General features: G+C 42.1%; 1 protein-coding gene and 1 non-coding gene across 6 annotated transcripts in view; both read right to left on the reverse strand.

Moving 5' to 3' along the window:
- DIP2B (disco interacting protein 2 homolog B) overlaps nucleotides 1-22,798 on the reverse strand; it is a 269,875-nt gene that overhangs the window by 124,137 nt on the left and 122,940 nt on the right. For all 5 annotated transcript variants that reach the window (XM_033222100.1, XM_033222099.1, XM_033222097.1 and 2 more), the window contains exon 2: nucleotides 13,560-13,631. In XM_033222100.1, coding sequence (XP_033077991.1) covers nucleotides 13,560-13,631 — 72 coding nt within the window. The remainder of the gene's footprint in view (nucleotides 1-13,559; nucleotides 13,632-22,798) is intronic.
- Nucleotides 6,701-6,807, reverse strand: LOC117091151. The gene has a single exon (XR_004440272.1). It is a non-coding gene; the product is annotated as a U6 spliceosomal RNA (small nuclear RNA).

Here is a 22,798-nt window from a genome sequence, read left to right on the forward strand (position 1 = left end):
TTCTGTAATTTAGAAAAGCTCTTTTTCTGAATGTAAAATTGATGTTTACCACAGGATATCAAGAAAATAGCTAAGTATAAAGAATAAAATTTAAATTGTATCAGATTTTCTTAATTATAAGGTCATAACCATGTACAACAGATCCCTACCCAAAATCAGTTAAAACAATATTTACTTGTCAGCTTCCTAAATTATGACACTGAGTAGGCTTTTCCAACTTCCTATTTTTATTTATTTATTTATTTTTTGAGACAAAGTCTTGCTCTGACGCCCAGGCCAGAGTGCAGTGGCACAACCTCTGCCTACTGTAACCTTCACCTCCTGGGCTCAAGCGATTCTCCTGCCTCAGCCTCCCGAGTAGCTGGGATTATAGTGCCCACCACCATGCCCAACTAATTTCCTTTTGTATTTTTAGTAGAGATGGGGGTCTCACCATGTTGGCCAGGCTGGTCTTGAACTCCCAACCTCCAGTAATTTGCCCGCCTTGCTCAGCCTCCCAAAGTGTTGGGATTACAGGCGTGAGCCACCACTCCTGGCCAGCTTTTCCAACTTTCTAAAAATCAATGACTTCCTTGTCCTTTCCCTGAAAGCAACTGACAAATCCATGCATATTTGGGAGTAAGAGGGAGAAATGTACGTCCTGGTTAGATTTTAAAAATTATGTTGACTAGGTCAGGTGCAGTGGCTCACACCTGTAATCCCAGCAATTCGGCCCGAAGGCCGAAGTGGGCAGATCACCTGAAGTCAGGAGTTCAAGACCAGCCTGGCCAATATGGCAAAACCCCGTCTCTACTAAAAATATAAAAATCAGTGGGCATGGTGGCATGCACCTGTAGTCTCAGCTACTTGGGGAGGCTGAGGCAGGAGAATCACTTGAACCCAGAGGCAGAGGTTGCAGTGAGCCGAGATTGTGCCACTGTACTCCAGCCTGGGTGACAGAGCAAGACTCTATCTCAAAAAAAAAAAAAAAAAAGTGGAGATTTATTCCCATCTTGGCTCACTTGGAAGGGCAATGATTTATCATGAATGGAGGCAGAAAACAACATACAGGTTGAACACCCCAAACACCCAAATCCAAAACTTTTTGAGCTCCTGTCTAATGCTCACAGGAAACGTTCCTTGAAACATTTCTAATTTCCAATTTTCGGATTTCAGATGTTCAACTGGTACATAAGGTAAATATTCCAAAAATTTTTTTAAAAATCTGAAATCTGAAACACTTCTAGTCCCAAGCATTTCAGATAAGGGCTACTCAACCTATATCTCAGGCCTCATCAAAAAGAGGAGGGAAGGAGTATGGGGGCATGGGAGGACAGCAGGGCATTATTTAATAGCATATGTAATATCAGCTGGGCAGGCAAGATGTTGCCTCAAGGTAAATCATTCCCTGACCACGGTTTCACACTCCAACTAGATCTCAGAAATTACCTGGAATGCTAAAATACAGATTACTGTGTTTTGAATAAGATATACACAGTTTAACTGCCATGGTAAGGAAAAGCTAAAAGCAAAGATGAAACTTAATTACATGTATCAACATAATGAGATACTATATGCCATTAAAAATGAAAAATATGTAGACTATGCAGATACTTCATTCCAAATAAAGTAATGCCAAGTGATAAAAGAACACAAAATATTATGTACACAATATAATTATAACTGTATGTAAAAACTATTTATATACAATTATTTAAGGGTCAGATGGGACAAAAAAATCCCTAACGTTATTTGGATTGAGGTACTCTCTATTTCTTTACAATTTCGTTGTTCTGCTTATAGAATGAATTATGCATAAAACCAAAGACAAATACAAATACGTGCTGGAATGGAAGCTGCCAGACTCACAAATTAAGTCTTCTTCATGACATCTAAATTCTAGCCTAAAATAAAATAGAGATCCAAAGAAAAAGACAACTTGTTGATTATTACAAAGCAAGAGCTTCATTCAGGTAGGGGGTTTCTGATCTTTCAGTCTGTTATGCAGAACATCCACTAGGGGTCACCATTATGTTTAAATAGTGATGATGTTAAAAGGTTTAGTAACAATAAAAAGTACACATTTTAGGTTCAAAAACACAAAGCCTTCCTTCTCAATGACCAACATGTATATAATTTACTGTTCCTTGGCAGAAAAATACATCAGAGTCTAATATGTTTCTATTGTTTGAATATGGTAAGGATGATAATCTGAAAAAAATGGTATTTAGTAGCACAAAACTGCACATTTCCACTCAGGAAGATGGAAGGAAGCCACCAGCCTCCACATGTTATCTTTTAACTCTGCTTATGATTTAACAGATATTTTCACCTGCAAGAGTAACAGAGTGAAACAGGATGGGCTCTGAGAACAAGGAACCTAATAGTTCAACTTCCGGGAGTTGAACAGAGCAGACATGCCTGGACACATGCCTTGGTGCTAGTGTCCAGAGAAGAAACACATTAAACAAGTGGTCACCATGTGTATACCTTTGACCTTGTGATACGTGCTAAGAAGGAAAAGAACAAGGGTCTCTTAATCCACATAATGGGGATTTAACTTGTATTAGAATTTCAGTGAAGATGAATGTCTGTTAAAAGGAGACAGTGATGCAAAACTCAACTAGGCAGAGAGAAGGAAAAGCCACTTTATTCAAAAGCATGGTGTTTGTAGAAGCCCAGTGAAGGAGAAAAGCCTTAAAGTCTAAGACCAGTGGGGCTAAAGATACAGCAAAAGGGTAGAGTGTTACAAAATGAGACTGGACTAGAAAAGTGGCATCAGGTCACTTGCTCTAAGCCGAGGGGGCAGCCTTTGAAGAGATTTACAGGGAATGACAGAATATCAATAATACTTCCATGGCTCTTGCCTATTACCATCTCATTACGTCTTCACAACAGCACCATGTGATAGATACTATTAACGAAGCAGGATGCCCGTCACAGATTTTTCCACAGTGAGAGTGAGTCAATAATCACCTTGAATCATTATAGGGCCCTCACTCCCACACCATCCAAGAAGGATGGTAAATGTACCTTGATTGAGAGGCTAGAGCAGCTGTGAGTAATTGAGGACAGTCTTCCTTTGAAGGAAAGGAAGGTGATTAACCTCACCGCCTACAGAAGGCAAGAGAGGAATGAGAGTGCTGGTGTCTGGAATCTGGAAAAGGGGCCACCTGCCTGTTTTCCAGGGGCAGACTCTGTAAGGAATGTGGGTTGGGAGTTCCGGGTCTGTTAAGCAGTAGGTGTCAACAGATCCTGACCCAGAGCTTCCTTGGCCACCTGACATCAGGAAAATGGTAGTGCATGAGGCTAAAAGAGACAACACTAGGAGCTCTGCTCCACCAGTCCAAGTAGAGTACCTGGCTCCTCCTCCATAATGCATCAGAGTAGCTGATGCAGAGAACAGGCTCAGCATTACTGACTGGTCACAAAGTGAGGACCAGTTTTCAGCAGCACCCTGTGAGATGATGGAAAGCAAACAGCAGACTGTGGGGATCTTTCCCCTTTGGGTGTGAAAGTTGGATCTACCACCTCCTCTCCTTTTTGCACTGCCTACATAATCCCTGAGGGTTCTCAGACAATTTGGGAGGAAAAAGAAGCCCCAAGAGGAAAATACTGGACTTCCTTCTGATGAGATATATGGGGGCAGATATAATTGCAATGTGTGCTCCAATTCATAGGGATTCTAATACTATCCAAACCAAACCAATGAAAGCAGAACGGGGACTGGAAAAAAGATTCTATGTTCTTTCCATTATGCTATGAGCTTCATTTGGGAAGGAACTTTTAAATCAAAATGAGATAGATAAAACAAAATAGATTCCATTCCTCAAACCCTATGCATACACACACACACAGAGGCACATTGCTTACTGAGTATTTATAATTGGAAATATTCTGTGGCATTCCAAAATGCTATTCCTGATTTCAATAACTGGCTTTAAGTTCACGTCCCTTTGAATTTCCACAGTACTTTGTTTAGAGCTCTCTTACAGTACTTATTCTACTCTCTTTTGTGGTCCTCATTTGTGTAACTGTCATCTCTCCTGCTACAGTGTAAATAACTTGAAGTCAGAGGCTGGTCTTAATCATCTTGTATCTCCTGTAGTAACTGGTCCTTGGTCTTTCATATTGCAAGCATTTAGTATTTTAATTAAAATAAATAATTAAGATCTTATCTGTCTCCTCACCTCCACCAATAATAGTAGTTGGCTGGGAAAAAGAAACACAAAAATGTTGAGATAGCCATTTAAAGTTTACCTAAAAATCCTGCTTATTTGTGTATCTCCAATTCATATAAGTTGTATGCAAAAATGTGTGCCTCTCACTATCTTCATATACTTACACAACGACATTAAGGAAAATAGGGTTACAGCCCATTCCAGGAGGCATTATTAGAGGCTTGATAGAGAGAATAAAACACAAGGGTTTTCCTTTGTTTCATTTTAACTTGGTCACACCCGCACCCTTGAACAACTTCAAAGGCAGGACTGAACCTAGAAGAACTGTAATGAAAGGGGCACGGAGCAGCTGCCAAGTGCAGTGCACTTATAGGAACTGCAACACCAGGACTGCCACTCAACACAGTAAGCAGCAATCACAAAAGGAATCCATGTTTGGGAAAAACCTTTGGGTCACCAGAACTTTTTATCAAGACAAGCTAAAGAACATCAACAAATATTAATAACTATCTTCATAAACTTATGATTTATCCCTAAAAAATAAGTAGGCAGGAGTCTGGGGGAAAAAACAATACAGAAACATACAGGCCAACAAAGAAAACATAAAAGGTAAGATCTTATTCCGAAGCAGGAGATAAACATGATTCACTTCAAAAATGAAGTGAAAGACAGAAGCAAGTTACAGGATGAAGGAAGAAAATCAAATACACAAAGGTCACAAATAATCTCAAATACATTAAGACAAAACAGAATGAGCAGTACCCTGCCTCTCCTTTTCTTTCTGCTCATTTCTGTTGTTACAAATCTTGTAGTATTATTTAAAACAGATGCACCAACTTCATTTAAAAATTAAAGAAATGCTAGAATATCATTTGAGAATGGATATACTCTGCACAGCCTCTTGAGGTTTTAGTAGGTCTAAATTAAAAGACCTATTGAGGGTAGAGACAAGTTGCCATTACCAATCTACAAGAAGAGACCACTCTACAATCTGTAGAGTGCCCTGCTTCTTGTATTACCTAACACTTTTATCTTCATAGATGTTTACTCAAGAAAATGCCAGAAAATCTAAATGCTCTTTTTAGTTCCGCAAACACTTATAGGACGCTATATATCAGGCACTAACGATAGAAACTGGGGACATGAAGAATAAAAACAATAAAAAATAATGTTCCTCCAGTAGGCGAATAAGACACACAAACAGACCATAATCTGTGGGATGGCCAAAGACAGCTCTTTTAAAATGCAACTCAGATAATGGAAGTGGGGACTATTTATAGGGCTGGTCAAGGAGGGCCTCTCCATGCCTTCCCTAACTGAACAAACCCCTAAGTAGAGTGACGGAGCAAACCAGGTAGGTTCTGGCCAGTGTCTTGTCCCATGCTGTCTCCTTAGTGTCAAAACAGTATTTGGAACACAGCAGGCACTCAGTAAATATGTACTGTCCTTAGATTTTGTCAGTAATCCCTGTAACTTTGGAACGAACTCTTTTTCTATTAAAGCTAGCTGGAATGATCAGTTACTTGTATCCAAAGTATCTTAAAGATTAGACCACAGGATCAGCACAGAGAAATTGCCTTTCTCCACAAAATCTTCCATTTTCCTGAAACTCGAAGAGTGGCCAAGAGTGACTAATTTACAGAGAAGTTAGAATGCGTGTGGTTTGAAACTTCAATTCTTTGGGCCATGCCAAAAGAGAGAGTTAATTTCCTGGCCGCTTCTCCCTGGAAGTCTGCTAATTGAGGCGTGTGGGAAGCTTTATACTTGGCCACAGGAGCTTCCAACTACTGAAAGATGTTCTGTGGGCCATTCCTTTCAAAGAGCAGACAGCTCAGAATGAGCAGGAGATGGGAGGTGTGAATCTGCCGTATCTTCATTTCTTCTATGCCTCTCAAAGTGGGAGCGTTTTGAGGCCCTGAATTTTTCATCTTTAATCTTATACATTTTAATCTATTGTTAAAAGACAGCATGGCCCTTAAATACCAGATAAGCCTTGGCTCTTGTTTAACTAAAGAAACAACTGTCAGTTCCAATGCTGGGAGGTTTCAGTGGTTTTTTAGGGTAATTTTGAAGCAGCTTTTTGCCATACAGTGACTTTAGAACCTAATCCCTATGATGCTACTGAATTAAGTTAGCTTTTCTTATTTTTGGAGACAGAGTCTTGCTCTGTCAACCAGGTTGGCATGCAGTGGCACAATCATGGCTGACTGCAACCTCAACCTCCCAGGCTCAAGCAATCCTCCCACCTCAGCCTCCTGAGTAGCTGGGATCCCAGGTGTGCACCACCACACGTGGCAAATTTTTTGATTTTTTTTGTAGAGATGAGGTCTCACTATGTTGCCCAGGCTGGTCTCAAGTGATCATCCCGCCTCAGCCTACCAAAGTGCTGGGATTACAGGCATGAGCCACTGAGCCCAGCCATCCATGCTTCATATTAACCAAACTTGTCCACACTAAATTTCTACCACTTTCTTTTTCGGTTTATTTTTTGTATGTTATTTTTCCTTACACAATGACATATTACTTGGGCCTAATGTTCTAAAAAGATGAAACGCTTCACGAATTTGCATGTCATCATTGTACAGGGGCCATACTAATCTTCTCCATATTGTTCTAGTTTTAGTATATGTACTGTCAAAGCAAGCGCTCCATTACTATTTAAATATTTTCTTCAAACTTGCGTTATCTTCCATATTTCCTGTTACACTGTTAATTTCTTCTGAAGTCCTGTTTTAAAGATTTATGTAACATTTGAGAAAAGAAATATAAAATATACATAAATATGCAACCCAAGATAACTACAAATAAATTCCATACACAAAAAAATCATTCACAAGGCAGGGAGACGTGGCTCACACCTGTAATCCCAGAACTTGAGGAGGCTGAGGCAGGAGGATTGCTTGAGCCCAGGAGTTTGAGATCAGCCTGGGCAACATAGCAAAACCCTGTCTCTATTTCCTCTTTTTTTTTTTTTTTTTTTTCTAGACGGAGTCTCGCTCTGTCACCCAGGCTGGAGTGCAGTGGCGCGATCTTGGCTTACTGCAAGCTCTGCCTCCCGAGTTCAAGCCATTCTCCTGTCTCAGCCTCCTGAGCAGCCGGGACTACAGGTGACTGCCACCACACTGGCTACTTTTTGTATTTTTAGTAGAGACGGGGTTTCACCATGTTGGCCAGGATGGTCTCAATCTCTTGACCTCATGATCCACCTGCCTTGGCCTCCCAAAGTGCTGTGATTACAGGTGTGAGCCACTGCGCCTGGTCTTACTTTTTTTTTTTTTTTAAGAAAAAAAATCACTCACTAAATTTTTAGGTAAGGAGCATGTGCACGTAATAATCCCAGTAATAAAATGCTGCAGTATTAACTTTTTATTTAAAAAGACACTAGTGATTAGGCCAGGTGCAGTGGCTCGCGCCTGTAATCTCAGCACTTTGGGAGGCCAAGGGAGGCAGATTACTTGAAGTCAGGAGTTTGAGACCAGCCTGGCCAACATCGTGAAACCTTGTCTCTACTGAAAATACAAAAATTAGCTGGGTATGGTAGCACGTGCCTGTAATCCTGCTACTCAGGAGGCTGAGGCAGGAGAATCACGTGATCCTGGGAGGTGGAGGTTGTGGTGAGCCGAGATCATGCCACTGCACTCCAGCCGGGGCAACAGAGCAAGATTCCATCTCAAAAATAATAATAATAATAATAAATAAAAAGATAGTAGTGAGAATGTTACTTTTTTTTTTTTTTTTTTGAGATAGAGTCTCGCTCTGTCACCCTGGCTGGCGTGCAGTGGCACAATCTTGGCTCACTGCAATCTCCACCTCCCAGATTCAAACGATTCTCATGCTTCAGCCTCCCAAGTAGCTGGGATTACAGGCATGCGCCACCATGCCTGGCTAATTTTGTATTTTTAGTAGAGATGGGGTTTCTCCATGTTGGTCAGGCTGGTCTTGAACTCCTGACCTCAGGTGATCTGGCCGCCTTGGCCTCCCAAAGTGCCAGGATTACAGGCGTGAGCCACTGCACCCAGCTGGACTCTACTAAACTTTAATAAAGTTTAAATTTGCATCCAATGCCATTTAAAAAGTCAAACTAGGGAGATGTGGTAGTTCACACCTATAATCCTAGCACTTCTGGAAGGTGGAGGCAGGAGGATTACTTGAGCTCAGGAGTTCAAGACCAGCCTGGGCAACACAGTGAGACCTTCTCTCTATTTGGAGGGGGGAAAAAGTCAAATTAAATGGCTTCCTTCAACATTTACAAAGACATATAGGGTAAATATGCCAAAGGGTAATCTCTTATTTTGACATGGAATCTATATAACATAAATTACCCAACCCTACAACCCACCCCTTTTTGGGAAGGACATTGTTAATGAACAAAATGGTCAAATAAAGTGAAAAACACAAAATGAAAGAATTTACCACTGAGAGACCCTCACTAAAGTATTTGGCTACTAAAAAATGTGCTTTAAGAAGAAGAAAATTGAGCCAGGCATAGTGGCTCATGCTTGTAATTCCAGCAATTTGGGAGGCTGAGGCGGGCAAATCACTTGAGGTCAGGAGTTCAAGATTAACCTAGGCAAAATGGTGAAACCCCGTCTCTCCTAAAAATACAAAAATTAGCTGGGCGTGGTGGCAACACCTGTAATCCCAGCTACTGGGGAAGGTGAGGCACAAGAATCACTTGAACTAGAGCCAGGCGCGGTGGCTCATGCCTGTAATCCCAGCTCTTTGGGAGGCCAAGGCGGGTGGATCATGAGGTCAAAAGATTGAGACCATCCTGGCCAACATGGTGAAACCCTGTCTCTACTAAAAATACAAAAATTAGCCGTGTGGTGGCAGTCGCCTGTAATCTCAGCTACTTGGGAGGCTGAGGCAGGAGAATCACTTGAACCCAGGAGGCAGAGGTTGCAGTGAGCCGAGACTGTGCCACTGCACTCCAGCCTGGGTGACACAGCAAGACTCCATCTCAAAAAAAAAGAAAAAAGCCGGGCGCGGTGGCTCAAGCCTGTAATCCCAGCACTTTGGGAGGCCGAGACGGGCGGATCACGAGGTCGGGAGATCGAGACCATCCTGGCTAATACGGTGAAACCCTGTCTCTACTTAAAAATACAAAAAACTAGCCGGGTGACGAGTCGGGCGCCTGTAGTCCCAGCTACTCGGGAGGCTGAGGCAGGAGAATGGCCTAAACCCGGGAGGCGGAGCTTGCAGTGAGCTGAGATCTGGCCACTGCACTCCAGCCTGGGTGGCAGAGCAAGACTCCGTCTCAAAAAAAAAAAAAAAAAAATTGAGTTTACCAAAACTGGCTCAAGAAGAAACAGAAAACTGATAGGACTTGGTAACCAAAGAAGGGAAGGAAGACAGGGACATTAAGGATGACTTTTAAGCCTGTAACTTGCTGGGCTTATGAATGCGAGTTGTATTCACTCAGAAGGGAAAACTAGAAGCACAGGAGCAGGCTGCAGTTGGTTTTCTGGGGAATGTGTGTAGGGAGGGGTTAGTAATGGTGGTAGAGGTAGGGTGGAGAAGTCATAAATTTAAATTTTGGATATGTTGAAATGGTGATGCCTTTAAGGTATATAAGTGGAGATGTTAAGTATACAGTTGGATCTATGGATCAGGGGCTCGGAAGAGATCTAGGTTGAAGATACATATTTAGGAGTTATCTGAATTCGAATGATAATTAAAGTCACAGGTGTGGCTGAAATAATTTAGAGAGATACAGCACTGGTTCTCAAGCTCAACATTAACTGAGAAATTAACAAAAATGCTAATTCTCAGGCCTCATCCTGGACCAGATGAATGAGAAACCCTGAAAATGGGGCCCTGCAGTCTGTGTATTAACAAGCCCTCCAGTGATTCTGAGGGCTTGCTACAATTTGAGAACCACTGATACAGAGTGAGAAGGCAAGAGGTCTTGGTCCTTAACTTGAGAAATCTAACATTTAACAGACAAAAATGAGCCTGTAAGAAAGACTTGGAGCAGCAGGAAGTGAAGGATAAGAAAATAAGAAGAGTGGGTAGGGCATGGTGGCTTGTGCCTGTAATCTCAGCATTTTGGGAGGCCAAGACAGATGGATTGCTTAAGCTCAGTAGTTCAATACCAGCCTGGACAACATGGCAAAACCCTGTCTCTACAAAAAAATACAAAAATTAGCTGGGTGTGGGAGCTCACGCCTGTAGTCCCAGCTACTTGGGAGGGTGAGGCGGGAGGATCGTTTGAGGCTGGGAGGCAGAGGTTGCAATCAACCCAGATCACACCACTGCATTCCAGCCTGGGCAACACAGCCAGACCCTGTCTCAAAACAAAAACAAGAATGAAAGAAAAGAAGAGAGATTCAAAATAAGAGTTTTGAGAGACTGAGATTAGATGGCAGTAGCTCCAGAAGGAACTAAAATGGGCTGAGAAGTGAGCATTTGAGAAAATAGTGTAAGTATAGACAGTTTTGAGCAGTTTGATTAGAAAGGGGCAACAAAGAGGGTGAAATGGAGGATTTTTTTTTTTAATAGACAGTAACAAGCATGATGAACTGCTGAGGGATGAATATGGTTGAGAAAGAGTGACTGTAGGAGAGAGAGAGAATGACTGTACGAGAGAGATGAGGACCTGACAGCAATGGCATACTAAGGGGACAATGCAGCTGTCTGCCTCAGCAGGAGAAGTCTTTATTACAGTGTTTAGAATTGCTGCACACAGTGATACTTTTTAGTAAAAAGCAGACCAATTGTTTGTCGTTTTCATCATTGCTATTTATTTATTTATTGAGATGGAGCCTTGCTCTGTGGCCCAGGTTGGAGTGCAGTGACATGATCTTGCTTCACTGCAACCTCTGCCTCCTGTGTTCAAGCGATTCTCCTGCCTCAGCGTCCCGAGTAGCTGAGATTACAGGTGTGCGGCACCACACCCGGCTAATTCTTGTATTTTTAGTAGAGATGGGGTTTCATCATGTTGGCCAGGCTGGTCTTGAACTCTTGACCTCAGGTGATCCACCCACCTTGGCCTACCGAAGTGCTGGAATTACAGGCGTGAGCCTCCACGCCCGGCCCATCACTGTTTTTTAAGCTCTCTACAGACACTGTGTGCCTTACTGACTGCACCCAGGTAGACTGCTCTCACTGCCCTATCTTTGGTGCCATTGGATAGTATAAGGTTTGTGGAAAAGGAGGAGGGGTTGGGATCCAAAGCATAGGTAGAAGGACTGTCCTTGGCCTGGAGGGACAGATAATCTTTTTAACCAGAAAGAAGGAAGTAATCATGGAAGGGCACAGATGTGGGAGTGTGGCATCAGGAAGTTGAAGGAGATGTCATCGTATGCCTTCTATTTCCCCTGTGAGGTCACCTGCAAGGCCATCCCTACTGGGGGAGGGATATGCCATACTCCCTTGGCCTACTGCAATTAAACAACTGATTCATCAAATCCATGCTCACTAAGCAAATGATTTCGTTCCCCTTATAGGCTTGCTCATGGGGCAAGAATGTGCTGACCATACAGATTTCTCATAGTAGGCCAGGCGTGATGGCTCACATCTATAACCCCAATACTCTGGGAGGCTGACGTGGCAGTACTGCTTGAGCTCAGGAGTTCAAGACCAGCCTGGGCAATAAAGTGAGACCCCAACTCTACAAAAAATAATTAACTGGGTGTGGTGGCACACACCTGTAGTTCCAGCTACTCAGGAGGCTGAGGCAGGAGGATCACTTGAACCCGGCAGATTGAGGCTCTAGTGAACCATGATCGCACCACTGCACTTCAGCCTGGGTGACAGAGCAAGACTCTGCCTAAAATAAAAATTTCTCATAGTAAATTCATAAATTGATTTTTGAACATGATTTGGTTTCTGCGTAGCCTGACTATGGATAAAAAATTGTGGTCCTTTTTACAGTTATACCTCTTGCTGAGCTACTGCTTTTACATCAAAGATTTACTTGCTTTTACTCAAGTAAATCTCTGGGCCTTCAGAGGCATGGGCCAGATCCACAACAAGCAGCAACTCAGGCTAACCTCCCCAACCCCTAGGTCATGCCTTGCTCAGCAAAAGCTGGCTTTTCATTCGCTGTCGCTGGCCCAACTTCCATCTCTTCTCTCTCAATTCATTTCTACATACACCTATTCATTGAGATATCTTAAATTAGCTGTCAGTGTATTGACCTACTAGTTTCTCTATGAAGGTATTTCCAAGAACAATACAGGAAATAAAACAAGCACGTCAGTGAAATATATGGGTATACCACCATTATTTATTTATTTATTTATTTATTTCACTGTTCATTCAACAAATATTTATAGACCATAAACCCTGTGCAAAGCTTACTATGAGAACTGCGGGAGATACAAAGTCCTCATGGTATTTATAATTCAGCAAAAAAAAAAAAAAAAAAGCCATTCGTTCCACAAAGAACAGGCTTGCAGAAACACACTCTGGTTGAAGAGGGGAGAAAATCAGAAATAAACACAAAACACTCTATAGTAAAAGTGATTAAAGCAGAAATAGGCTATCAAAGGAAATCCCACAATCTGAGTAACTTTAAATATATGACGATTTTTTTTTTTTTTGAGACAGAGTCTTGCTCTGTCGCCCAAGTTGGAGTGCAGTGGCGCGATCTACAGCTTACTGCGAGCTCTGCCTCCCGGGTTCACTCCATTCTCCTGCCTGAGCCTCCCAAGTAGCTGGGACTTGTACCTGCCACCGCGCCAGGCTAATTTTTTGTATTCATAGTAGAGACAAGGTTTCACCGTGGTCTCGATCTCCTGACTTCATGATCCGCCTGCCTTGGCCTCCCAAAGTGCTGGGATTTACAGGCGTTGAGCCACAGCACCCGGCCAAAAAAATATGACGATTGTTTAGAGACAGCCTTGCTTAGAGGCAAAGGTTATAGCAACCCCTTTGGAATTAAGCATGAAATTAACTCAGGACTTTCTGATACATAAACAATGTGCTAGTCTCTCTACAGAAGCAGTGGGTCTGGCTTTGAATTAATCTGTAAGTTCATTTAGGGTTCTGCCCCCTAATCCTCAAGTATTGCCATTCGATACTGGATCTGTCCTTCCTTCCTCCCTCTTGCTCTTCTTTATCACGGTTTGTGCACCATCACAAATACGATGTGGTGTTTCCATGGCTTGGAATTTTCTGCCACAGAATCATCTCAGTTATGCATAGTCTTTCACACACTACCACCCAAGTTCTGTGTAAATTATTTGATGACCTTAGGTATTTTTAAAAGTGCCTAGCACACAGCAGATGCTCAATTAAGATTCATTTCCTCCTTTCTTTCCTTCCGTTTTTTTCCTCTGCCCTGGTGAGGAAGGGAGGGAAAAACAGGAACAAAAAAATGATAGAGGTCTTGTATGACAGCATCTTTTTGGTGTAAAAATACTGAAAAAGTTGAAACCATTTTTTATTGCCTACCTTGTGTCTGCGGGCTGTAAGGAGATAGGAGTTTGGACCTTTTCTTTTCATAGCCCTTCTGGGTGATGTCCCCTAAAATAGCAAGAAACAGAAATAGGTTATGCATTATTCTTACTCGGTGGTTTTCCACCATAAAAATAAAATTAATTACAGAGTTATAGAACTACCCCATATAGAGGCAGGGGGTTGAGGTGGGGAGATGTATGGTTCTTTGCCAAGGATTTTGTTATGTATGATTTCCCACAGGCTTGGAGCTGACTTCCTGTAGAATACTGTAGAGCTTGTCCCAAAACCAATCTTGCAAAGCAATATGCTGTATACCATGACAGAGATCCCCAAGTTTCCAGGCATCCCCAGCTTCCTTGGTATTTGAGATATCCCGAAATGGAATGCAGCAAGGCTGACAATGATTTCTCTCTGGAGTTTCACTTTATCAAATGAATACAACTGGTTTCTGAGGTATTCACTTACATTGCTATACAGAACCACATAGAAGTAAGACAAGACAAAGTTCAGGCTCTGGATGGGATAATTAAAAGGCCTTTCTGTACCCTAACACCTGTGCTGGAACCTGGGACTAAAATTCTCACATCCTCTCCCCTTAGTTTAATGCTTTGTCTTTTTTTTTTCTTTTTTGAGACGGAGTCTTGCTCTGTCGCTCAGGCTGGAGTGCAGTGGCCGGATCTCAGCTCACTGCAAGCTCCGCCTCCCGGGTTCACGCCATTCTCCTGCCTCAGCCTCCGGAGTAGCTGAGACTACAGGCGCCCACCACCTCGCCTGGCTAGTTTTTTTGTATTTTTTAGTAGAGACGGGGTTTCACCGTGTTAGCCAGGATGGTCTCGATCTCCTGACCTCGTGATCCACCCGTCTCGGCCTCCCAAAGTGCTGGGATTACAGGCTTGAGCCACCGCGCCCGGCATTGCTTTGTCTTATTTATTCACGTGGCTCTCTTTTCCACAAGGTTAAATTTAAAAGTATGTATGATGTACACACAAATTAGTGCATATACCAACAAATGCAATAAGGATAAACTGATAAATACAGGAGAAAATCTGTAGTTGAAATGGCAAGAAATGGACTAGATACTAAGGAAACGGGAATAGATGGATGAGTAGAGAGCAGGGTTAAAAGGAACAGGAAATGCAGAGAAACAAGAGGAAGTTAAGGGAGAATGAGTGATTTAAAGCTGAGGGATGAAAGATATGCCAGGAGGTGACATGACAGAGCACTGCTTTCTGAAAAAGAACGTTTTAAAATAAGAGATAACTTTATTTACCGTGAAGCCTTATATAGAACCTAATATGTAAAACAGGAAAAAAAGTCAAATTGTGGCATAAAAAGTACTTTAAACATTCAAAATTTTAATATTCACTTATGAGGGGAAAAAAGCATGTTTGATGGATACAAATTTGCAATCAAGGGCGATAAATGTCAGGTGCTGTTGGCCTCAGCCTCCAATGCTGCAGTGGATGGTGGAGAGGAAGCAGGGATCACTGAAAAGGGCTACAGCAGAACACTGCACTGCAGCAAGTTCACCCTTGCTAGGAGAAGGCGTTGTCAGGAACCAAGACTAAAAACCAGAAGGAGTAGATGTTGCTCCAGTGCTACCACAGAGATCTGGGTAAGAGTAAGTAGTAACTTGAATTAAAGGTAGTGGTAGAAAGGATGAACGAAGTGAATGAATTAAGAGGAAGACCACAGGATTTGCTGACTGGCTGAAAGTAGGAGCTGGGTGCAGTGGCTCATGCCTGTAATCCTAGCACTTCAGTAGGTCGAGGCGGGTGGATTAGACAAGGTCAGGAGTTCAAGACCAACCTGGCCAACACAGTGAAACCCCGTCTCTACTAAAAATACAAAAAATTAGCTGGGTGTGGTGGTGCATGTCTGTAATCCCAGCTACTCAGGAGACTGAGGCAGAAGAATTGCTTGAACCCGGGAGGTGGAGGTTGCAGTGAGCCGAGATCGCTCCACTGCACTCCAGCCTGGGTGACAGAGCAAGACTGTCTCAGAAAAAAGAAAGAAAGTAGGGTGGAGCTGGTTTCTTGTTTGAGGTGTGTGTTTGGTGAGGTCGAAGAAAAGAGTTAAGCTTAGGACAGGCCTGTGGAACACACAAGAAGAGACAGCTAATTAACAGTTGGTTTTATGGATCTAGAACTCAGGAAAGAGAGATTTGGAATCATTGGGATACAGTTGAAAAATAAAATGATACAATCCTCTTAATTTGCAAGTTTCTATCAAAATTGATTCAGCAGCTGTACTCCTAAGAATTTATTCAATGATAATATTCACACACGTGCACAAAAATCAATGAGTATCCTGTGTTCTAATGTTTACAGTAAAAAAGCAAACTGGCAGCAATCTACATGCTTATATTATAGACCATCTATATCAGTGGCTTTCAACTAGGAGAGTTTTGTCCCCCAGGAGACATGTGACAATGTTGGGAAACATTTTTGTCACCATGGTAGAAGAGGTGCTACTGGCATCTAGGGGATAGAGGCGAGGGATGCTGCTAACATCCTGCAATGTACCACAACAAAGATTTATCCAGCCCAAATGCCAATAGTGCTGAGAATGAAAAACCCTAATCTATGTAATAATGTGCAAGTAATCCAAATATATTGCCACGGGAGATGTAATACATTATGTATAAAAGGCAAGCTGCAGAACACTAAGTATAACATAATATGATTCTGTAAAAAATTAAAATTTTGTTTAAAAAAAGTAAGAGCTGTGTTTGCATATATACAGAAAATAATCTGGAAGGCTATATACTAATTGTTTATCCTTGGGTGATTTTCACGGGGGGCGTGTGTGTTGATATATATATTTTGGAGGCAGGGTCTCCCTCTATCACCCAGGCCAGAGGGAGTATAGTGGTGTGATCATAGCTCACGGCAACCTCAAATTCCTGGACTCAAGGGATCTTCACCTCAGCCTCCCAAGTGGCTGGGACTATAGCCATGTGCCACCATGCCTGGCTAGTTTTTAAATTTTTTCTCAAGACAGAATCTCGCTTTGTTGTCCGGGCTGGTCTTGAACTCCTGGGTTCAAGCAATCCTCTCGCCTTGGCCTCCCAAAGTGCTAGAATTACAGGTATGAGCCACACCTGGCCTGTTTTATATACTTTAGTAGAGTTCAATTTTTTAAAAAATAAGCCTGATTTATATAAACTCAAAAGTACACATTTTTCTAAGAATGAATGGTCCATAGGTGTATACTTGCTAACAAGATGGTTTACGCAGTACATTCAATTTTAAGAATAATATTTTTGATAGGTCATCGGATGGGGGAAAAAAGAAAAGAAAAGAAAAATAGCTGAGTGCGGTGGCTCACGCCTGTAATCCCAGCACTTTGGGAGGCCGAGGCAGGCAGATCACCTGAGGTCAGGAGTTCAAGACCAGCCTAGCCAACATGGTGAAACCCCATCTCTGCTAAAAATACAAAAATTAGCTGGGAGTGGTGGCGCATGCCTGTAGTCTCAGCTACTTGGGAGGCTGAGACAGGAGAATCGCTTGAACCCAGGAAGCAGAGGTTACTGCAGTGAGCCGAGATCACGCCATTGTACTCCAGCCTAGGTAACAAGAGTGAAACTCTGTCTCAAAAAAAAAAAAAAAGGAATAATGTATTTGCATACATGTAAAATTTTTTTCTATGTATGCACTAGAAAAATGTGCATGTTTACACACCAAAATATTAACAGTGGTTAGTTATGGCTTGCAAGATTATGAAGTGGTTTTATAGTTTCTTTTCCTTCTTTCCTTTTTGCTCTTATTTTCTAATTTTTCTACAATGAACATTATTTCAAGAAACAATAAATATTTTATAACTTCAATCATGACTACTTACTACACTATACAAATTTAATCGCAATGGTCCTTCATCTGTTTCCCTAGTGAAATACAGAAACTGTGAATTTTTGTTAAAAAAAAAGTTAATTAAACCTTTTCAAATTAGCCAACTCAAGACTTCGGGGAATTTCAAACAGTACATACAGCTAACAGGGGTACAGAAGCCTACCAAGGAAACCGTCATTAGAAACAGGAAACCATGTCTTTTATTGTAAAAGAAATACTAGAGCATTCTCCTGTTCCATTCCCCACTCACAAGATCCCCTACCTCCACCCCCTACCCTGGCACAAAGGCCACTTCTGATGGCTCAGAACACATCTGGCAAAGCGACAAAGTGAAAGAGGCCTTTAAAAAGCTTTCTTCAGTGCTTAAGTCTCAGTCAGGCACTGTCAGTAAATGATCGTGGGACAATCTGTTAGATTTGGCATCCTGGACGTTAATCAACTACTAACCACCTCAGGTTTTGAAAGAGGTCAATCAAGAGAGTCTAGTTCAGCCAATTAGCTCCATCAGATCCACAAACCAGCAAAGAAGTTAAGGAGACCTGGAAGAAGCTGAGTTGCAGTGAGAATGTGAGGACTACAACGCTAGGCCAACAGTAACTTTAAAATGCCCTCCCCCTTTTCTGACTACAAGACCCTGCTCAAAAGTCACCCCTCTGTGGTGCCTTCCACTACTTCCTCCTAATGCGCCTACAAATCTGCATACATGTCTGTGATAGCACTTAGCACACCACTGGTATTTTAATTATGTGTTTACACCCCATGTCTCCCTGCTAGACTGTGCACTTGAGGGCAGGGATTGTGTCTTGTTCATCGCTGTGGCCCGCCCACAGCCTGGCACAATAGACGCTTGTTGAACGAGTGACTGAATGAATTAATAAAATGGAGGCAGTGAGAGAACAATAAATCAAAGAGACATGTGTACTTGGGTGGAAAACTAGAAATGGGAGAAAAAGAGTTCTTTAGCAAGAGCTGAAAGGCTCAAGGAACGGAATTTAGTGGACCAGAAGTTTACTGAAACTTGACAGCTAGACCTTAAAAGTGAACAAAAAAGCAATGCTTGGACTGCCTGAAGAGAGGAACAGTATATAAATCACAAGGCACTAAAAGCTAGAGAACTCCAAGCCAGATATAGATACATCCCTTAGCTAGAGGGCAAGACCAGACAGAAAGAATTCAGTGAGAATCTGTTATTTCACATTTCTGTGGTTGCCACCTATAGTCCGTGCTCTTAAATCATCCTCACCACCTGTACTTACACAGATTTTGCTGCACTACAGCAATGTTTTCCAACCTTGTCCAATTTTTAAGATTCTCCCAAGGAACTTGCAAAAATGCAAATTCCCAGACCCCTCCCATGGAGACTCTGATGCACTAAGTCTGAATTAAGATCCAGAAATCTCTACTTCTAACAAGCATCTTCCAATGAGTCCTAAAGCCAGGCAAGTTTGGAAATTGCTACAGTGAGGAATCCTGTCCGGGGTATGCTGGACGGTTCTGCAGACTGAATGTGAGGAGGGAACTGTTTGGGAGGAGGGGGAAGAATGTTGGCTGGGCTATCCAGCCTCAAGGGAGAGCACGGAACCTCTGGAGTTCAGACACTGAGTCACACCACAGGCTTTCTTACTCAGAACAGACTTTTTGCCATCTGGCATATAGAACAAGAAGGAGAATCATAATGATGCCTATATAAAATTTGCATTAAAATGGCGTATGTCTAAGGTAAACCTGTTGTTCAAGTTTTTTTGAGAAATAAACAAATACAGGGAGGATTAGCCTTCCCCTCCCACTAGAGTAACGTCTTTTGTCTAGGTGCCTGCAGCACTTGGCAGGAGTGGAGGCAGGCACAGAGCCTTGTATGAAGACACTGACCTAAACCAACAAGAGAGTGGTTGTGGCAAGTCTGGGACCCACACGCTGTGAGACTGTCCAGCTGCATCAGAATTACCACAGTCTTCAACAGCCAGCAGCAGACATACAGAAAGACACATGTGTGAGGCTGAGTATAAAGGACATATGTTTCCAACTTCTCTCCTCACCATGAAAACAGCTTGGCACAAGTGGCCCACAAATCATCTTCAAGTTGATTGAGAGAGGGCTGTGAGAAGGTGTTCGTGAGCCTGCCAGCCACCCAAGCCTCCTAAAAGCCACAAGGTTAGGTAAGGAGAACAGTCGCATAAGTAGCGAGCAGTTAGGTGTGTATTTACACCAGTGAGGTGGGTGACAGCGTGCTCAAGGGTCTGAGCTAGACAGAACCACATCTGAGGCAAAAGGACTCTTGACAAGTTTTATTTCTTGATAAATCTGTTTCTTTCTTTTTCTAAGTCAGGCTCTCACTGTCACCCAGGCTGGAGTGCAGTGGCACAATCATGGCTCACTTGTGGGCTCAAGTGACCCTCCTGCCTCAGCCTCCTGAGTGGCTGGGACCAGATGGGCGTGCTATCACAACCAGCTAATTTTTAAAAAGTTTTTTTTTTATAGAGACAAGGGTCTCACTATTGCCCAGGCCGGTCTCAAACTCCTGGGCTCAAGCAATCCTCCTGCCTTGGCCTCCCAAAGTGTTGGGATTACAGGTGTGAGCCAATGCACTCAGCAGAGCCTCAGTTTCTACATTTGTTAAATGGCAAAGAGTCTCTCCCTTGCAAAGTTTTCATTGTGATTTAAAATATAGGGTCTGGACTACGGAAAATAACAACAAACATTGACTAAAAGCCTACCCTACTGGCCAAGTGGGGGTAGGGGTAGACAATTATGTCACAGAGAAGAGGCAGAGGCAAACAAACATGACTAACACTCCATAATTAAGCGCCATGGGAGACATGCACACAAATGCAGCACCTTCTGGAACCCAGAAGGAAGCACTGCAATCTTGGTCTGAGTAGGGAAAGAAATGCTTTACAGAGCAGACATTTGGTTTGGGTCTGGCTTTTCATTGTCTTATCAGAAAGGTGATATAAATTCCTAATGATACAGTCACTTAGTCGTTTGCTAGTTTTACTCTGCTGGTGACTGGCTCTGTATAGGCAGAGCCATGTTTGGTAGTTGTTCAAGATTCCTATCTCCCAGAGAAATGGGGCAATGCTAAGTAACTTTCATTTATGACCTTGTGCAGTACCTTGAGCAATTAGGGGCTAAATAAACACAACATCTGAAAAATTCTGGAGGGTCATCAAGTCATATGATAACTTTTTCTGTTGGGAACAATCTTAATGGACAGACAGCAAGGGTTACAGCTGCAGCCATAAACTTCCTGCCCCAGTGGAAATAAAAGAGCACGTGCCATGCAACCCTGCTTCAAAGTCACAGCTATGCAATCAGGGGTGATGATGGAGGGTGGGGGGGACTTTGGGAAGGAAAGAAAAGCATTTTTGAGCACTGAATGGATGCTATGCAGGTCACTAAGCAAAGACAAATAAAATAGTATCTTCGCCTTCAAGGAGTTCCCAGTCTAAACAAATATTACAATAAAAGTGCAAGTGCTACACTCAAGATTATGTGCAAAGTCCCACGGGAGCAAGGACAGACTGGTAACAAAAATTATAATACTCGATAAGAACATATATGTAAAATAACACTTATCAAGGGCCTCCTATGTATCAGTCTCTGTTCCAAGAGCCTCACAACAGCCCTATCAGGTGATATTATCATCATTTTTCTCATTTTATACATGAGGACAGTGAGGCACAAAAGTTTAAGCAATTTGCCTACAGTGACACCTAGTAAGTGCCATGATCAGGATCTGAATCCAGGCAGAATTGGCTCCAGAGCCCCTGCTCTTAAACACTACCATATATTCATTTTTAGAGAGACGCTCCAAATTCTACTTCAGAAAGATTGAGAAGACATCACAAAAGTTGCTCTTGGGTTAGGTCTTGAAGGATGCCTGTCAGGAGAGAGAGACACTGAGCGCGAAGGCACAGTTTATCAAACCCAGAGTTTGGAAGAGTGGCATGCTTGGAACAACAGATATAGAAGCTGTAATTTCAATCACTGATGAACAGAGATGGACCTACTGCTGCTCCTGCAGCCTAAGCTGAGGTAGGACTTGGCCATTTGTGCCTCACCACGAAATCCTCAGACACTTGACATTGAGGGTTGATAGTCGCCTCATGGGCCCATCAATTTACTTCACTCTTCAAAAATTGGCACTATATAACACCACCACCAATCTAACTTTTCGAAACATTATTTTAAATTTTTTTTATTTTTTATTCTTTAACTTTTCAAAACATTCTGACATCAATTCATTTGATTTGGCTGAAAACCTTCTTCAATAAATGGAAAAGGCATTACCTTCATGAGAACAAGAAACTGAGATGTGAAAATATACATGTCCTGCCTAAGCTAGACTAGAATCTCTGCCTTTTTCTTACTGCTCTTTATCCATTGCTATTTGTAGGTGGCCCCTAAATCAGATGCAATTTTAAAAAATAAAACCTGTTGTCCATAAATAAACAACATAAGCAATTACTATGAATCACTTCAAAATACAGATGACATTCCAAAATGTATTAACAATTCTTCTGCTCCTCAACAGGACCCTGGCTGAACTGTCTCTTTTAATCTCTTTCATCTTTTATTTTTTTATTTTTTTGAAACGGAATCTCTCTCTGTTGCCCAGGCTGGAGTGCAGTGGTGCAGTCTTGGATCACTGCAACCTCCACCTCTGGGGTTCAAGAGTTTTCTTGCCTCAGCTTCCCAAGTAGATGGGACTACAGGCAAGTGTCACCACTCCCAGCTAATTTTTGTCTTTTTAGTAAAGACAGGGTTTCGTCATGTTGGCCAGGATGGTCTCCAACTCCTGACCTCAAGTGATCCACCTGCCTTGGCCTCCCAAAGTGCTAAGAATACAGGCATGAGCCACTGCACCCGACCCCTTTCATCTTTTAAACCAGATAGCCAACTACGGAAACTGTGTCCAATTGGTGTTTTAAAAATAGCAAAAAAATCATTATACATCATTACTAAATATTCATTTACATAGAATATGGCCGTTCTGTTTTGTTAAGGAGTAATTAGGAAAGAAATAAATGAGAGACTAAAATAAAACTTATAAACAGTCAACATCTTCAAATCTATACCTGAATCTAATCATCCTATTCTATCCTTTACATGTAAATTTTAGACCAGGAAGGTGGTTCGTGTTGGCTATGGCTGGAGATAGGGAACAGGACTAGGGTTATCATTACTCATACAAGAGGGGTACAAGTAGACGAATAAAGAGAAAGAGATAAAAATATAGCTGAGAATGTGAATGAGGGCAATCTTAAAGCAAAGCTGAAAAAGGCAGAGGATGTGAATACTATCCAGGACATGCTGGCTAGAAGATAAAAATTTCATTATTATATTTTATCATGTTCTCCTCACAATGATAATTCCATCCAA

Source organism: Trachypithecus francoisi, unplaced genomic scaffold, assembly GCF_009764315.1.
Source record: "Trachypithecus francoisi isolate TF-2019V2 unplaced genomic scaffold, Tfra_2.0 Lachesis_group11, whole genome shotgun sequence".
In the NCBI taxonomy this organism is placed as follows: domain Eukaryota; kingdom Metazoa; phylum Chordata; class Mammalia; order Primates; family Cercopithecidae; genus Trachypithecus; species Trachypithecus francoisi.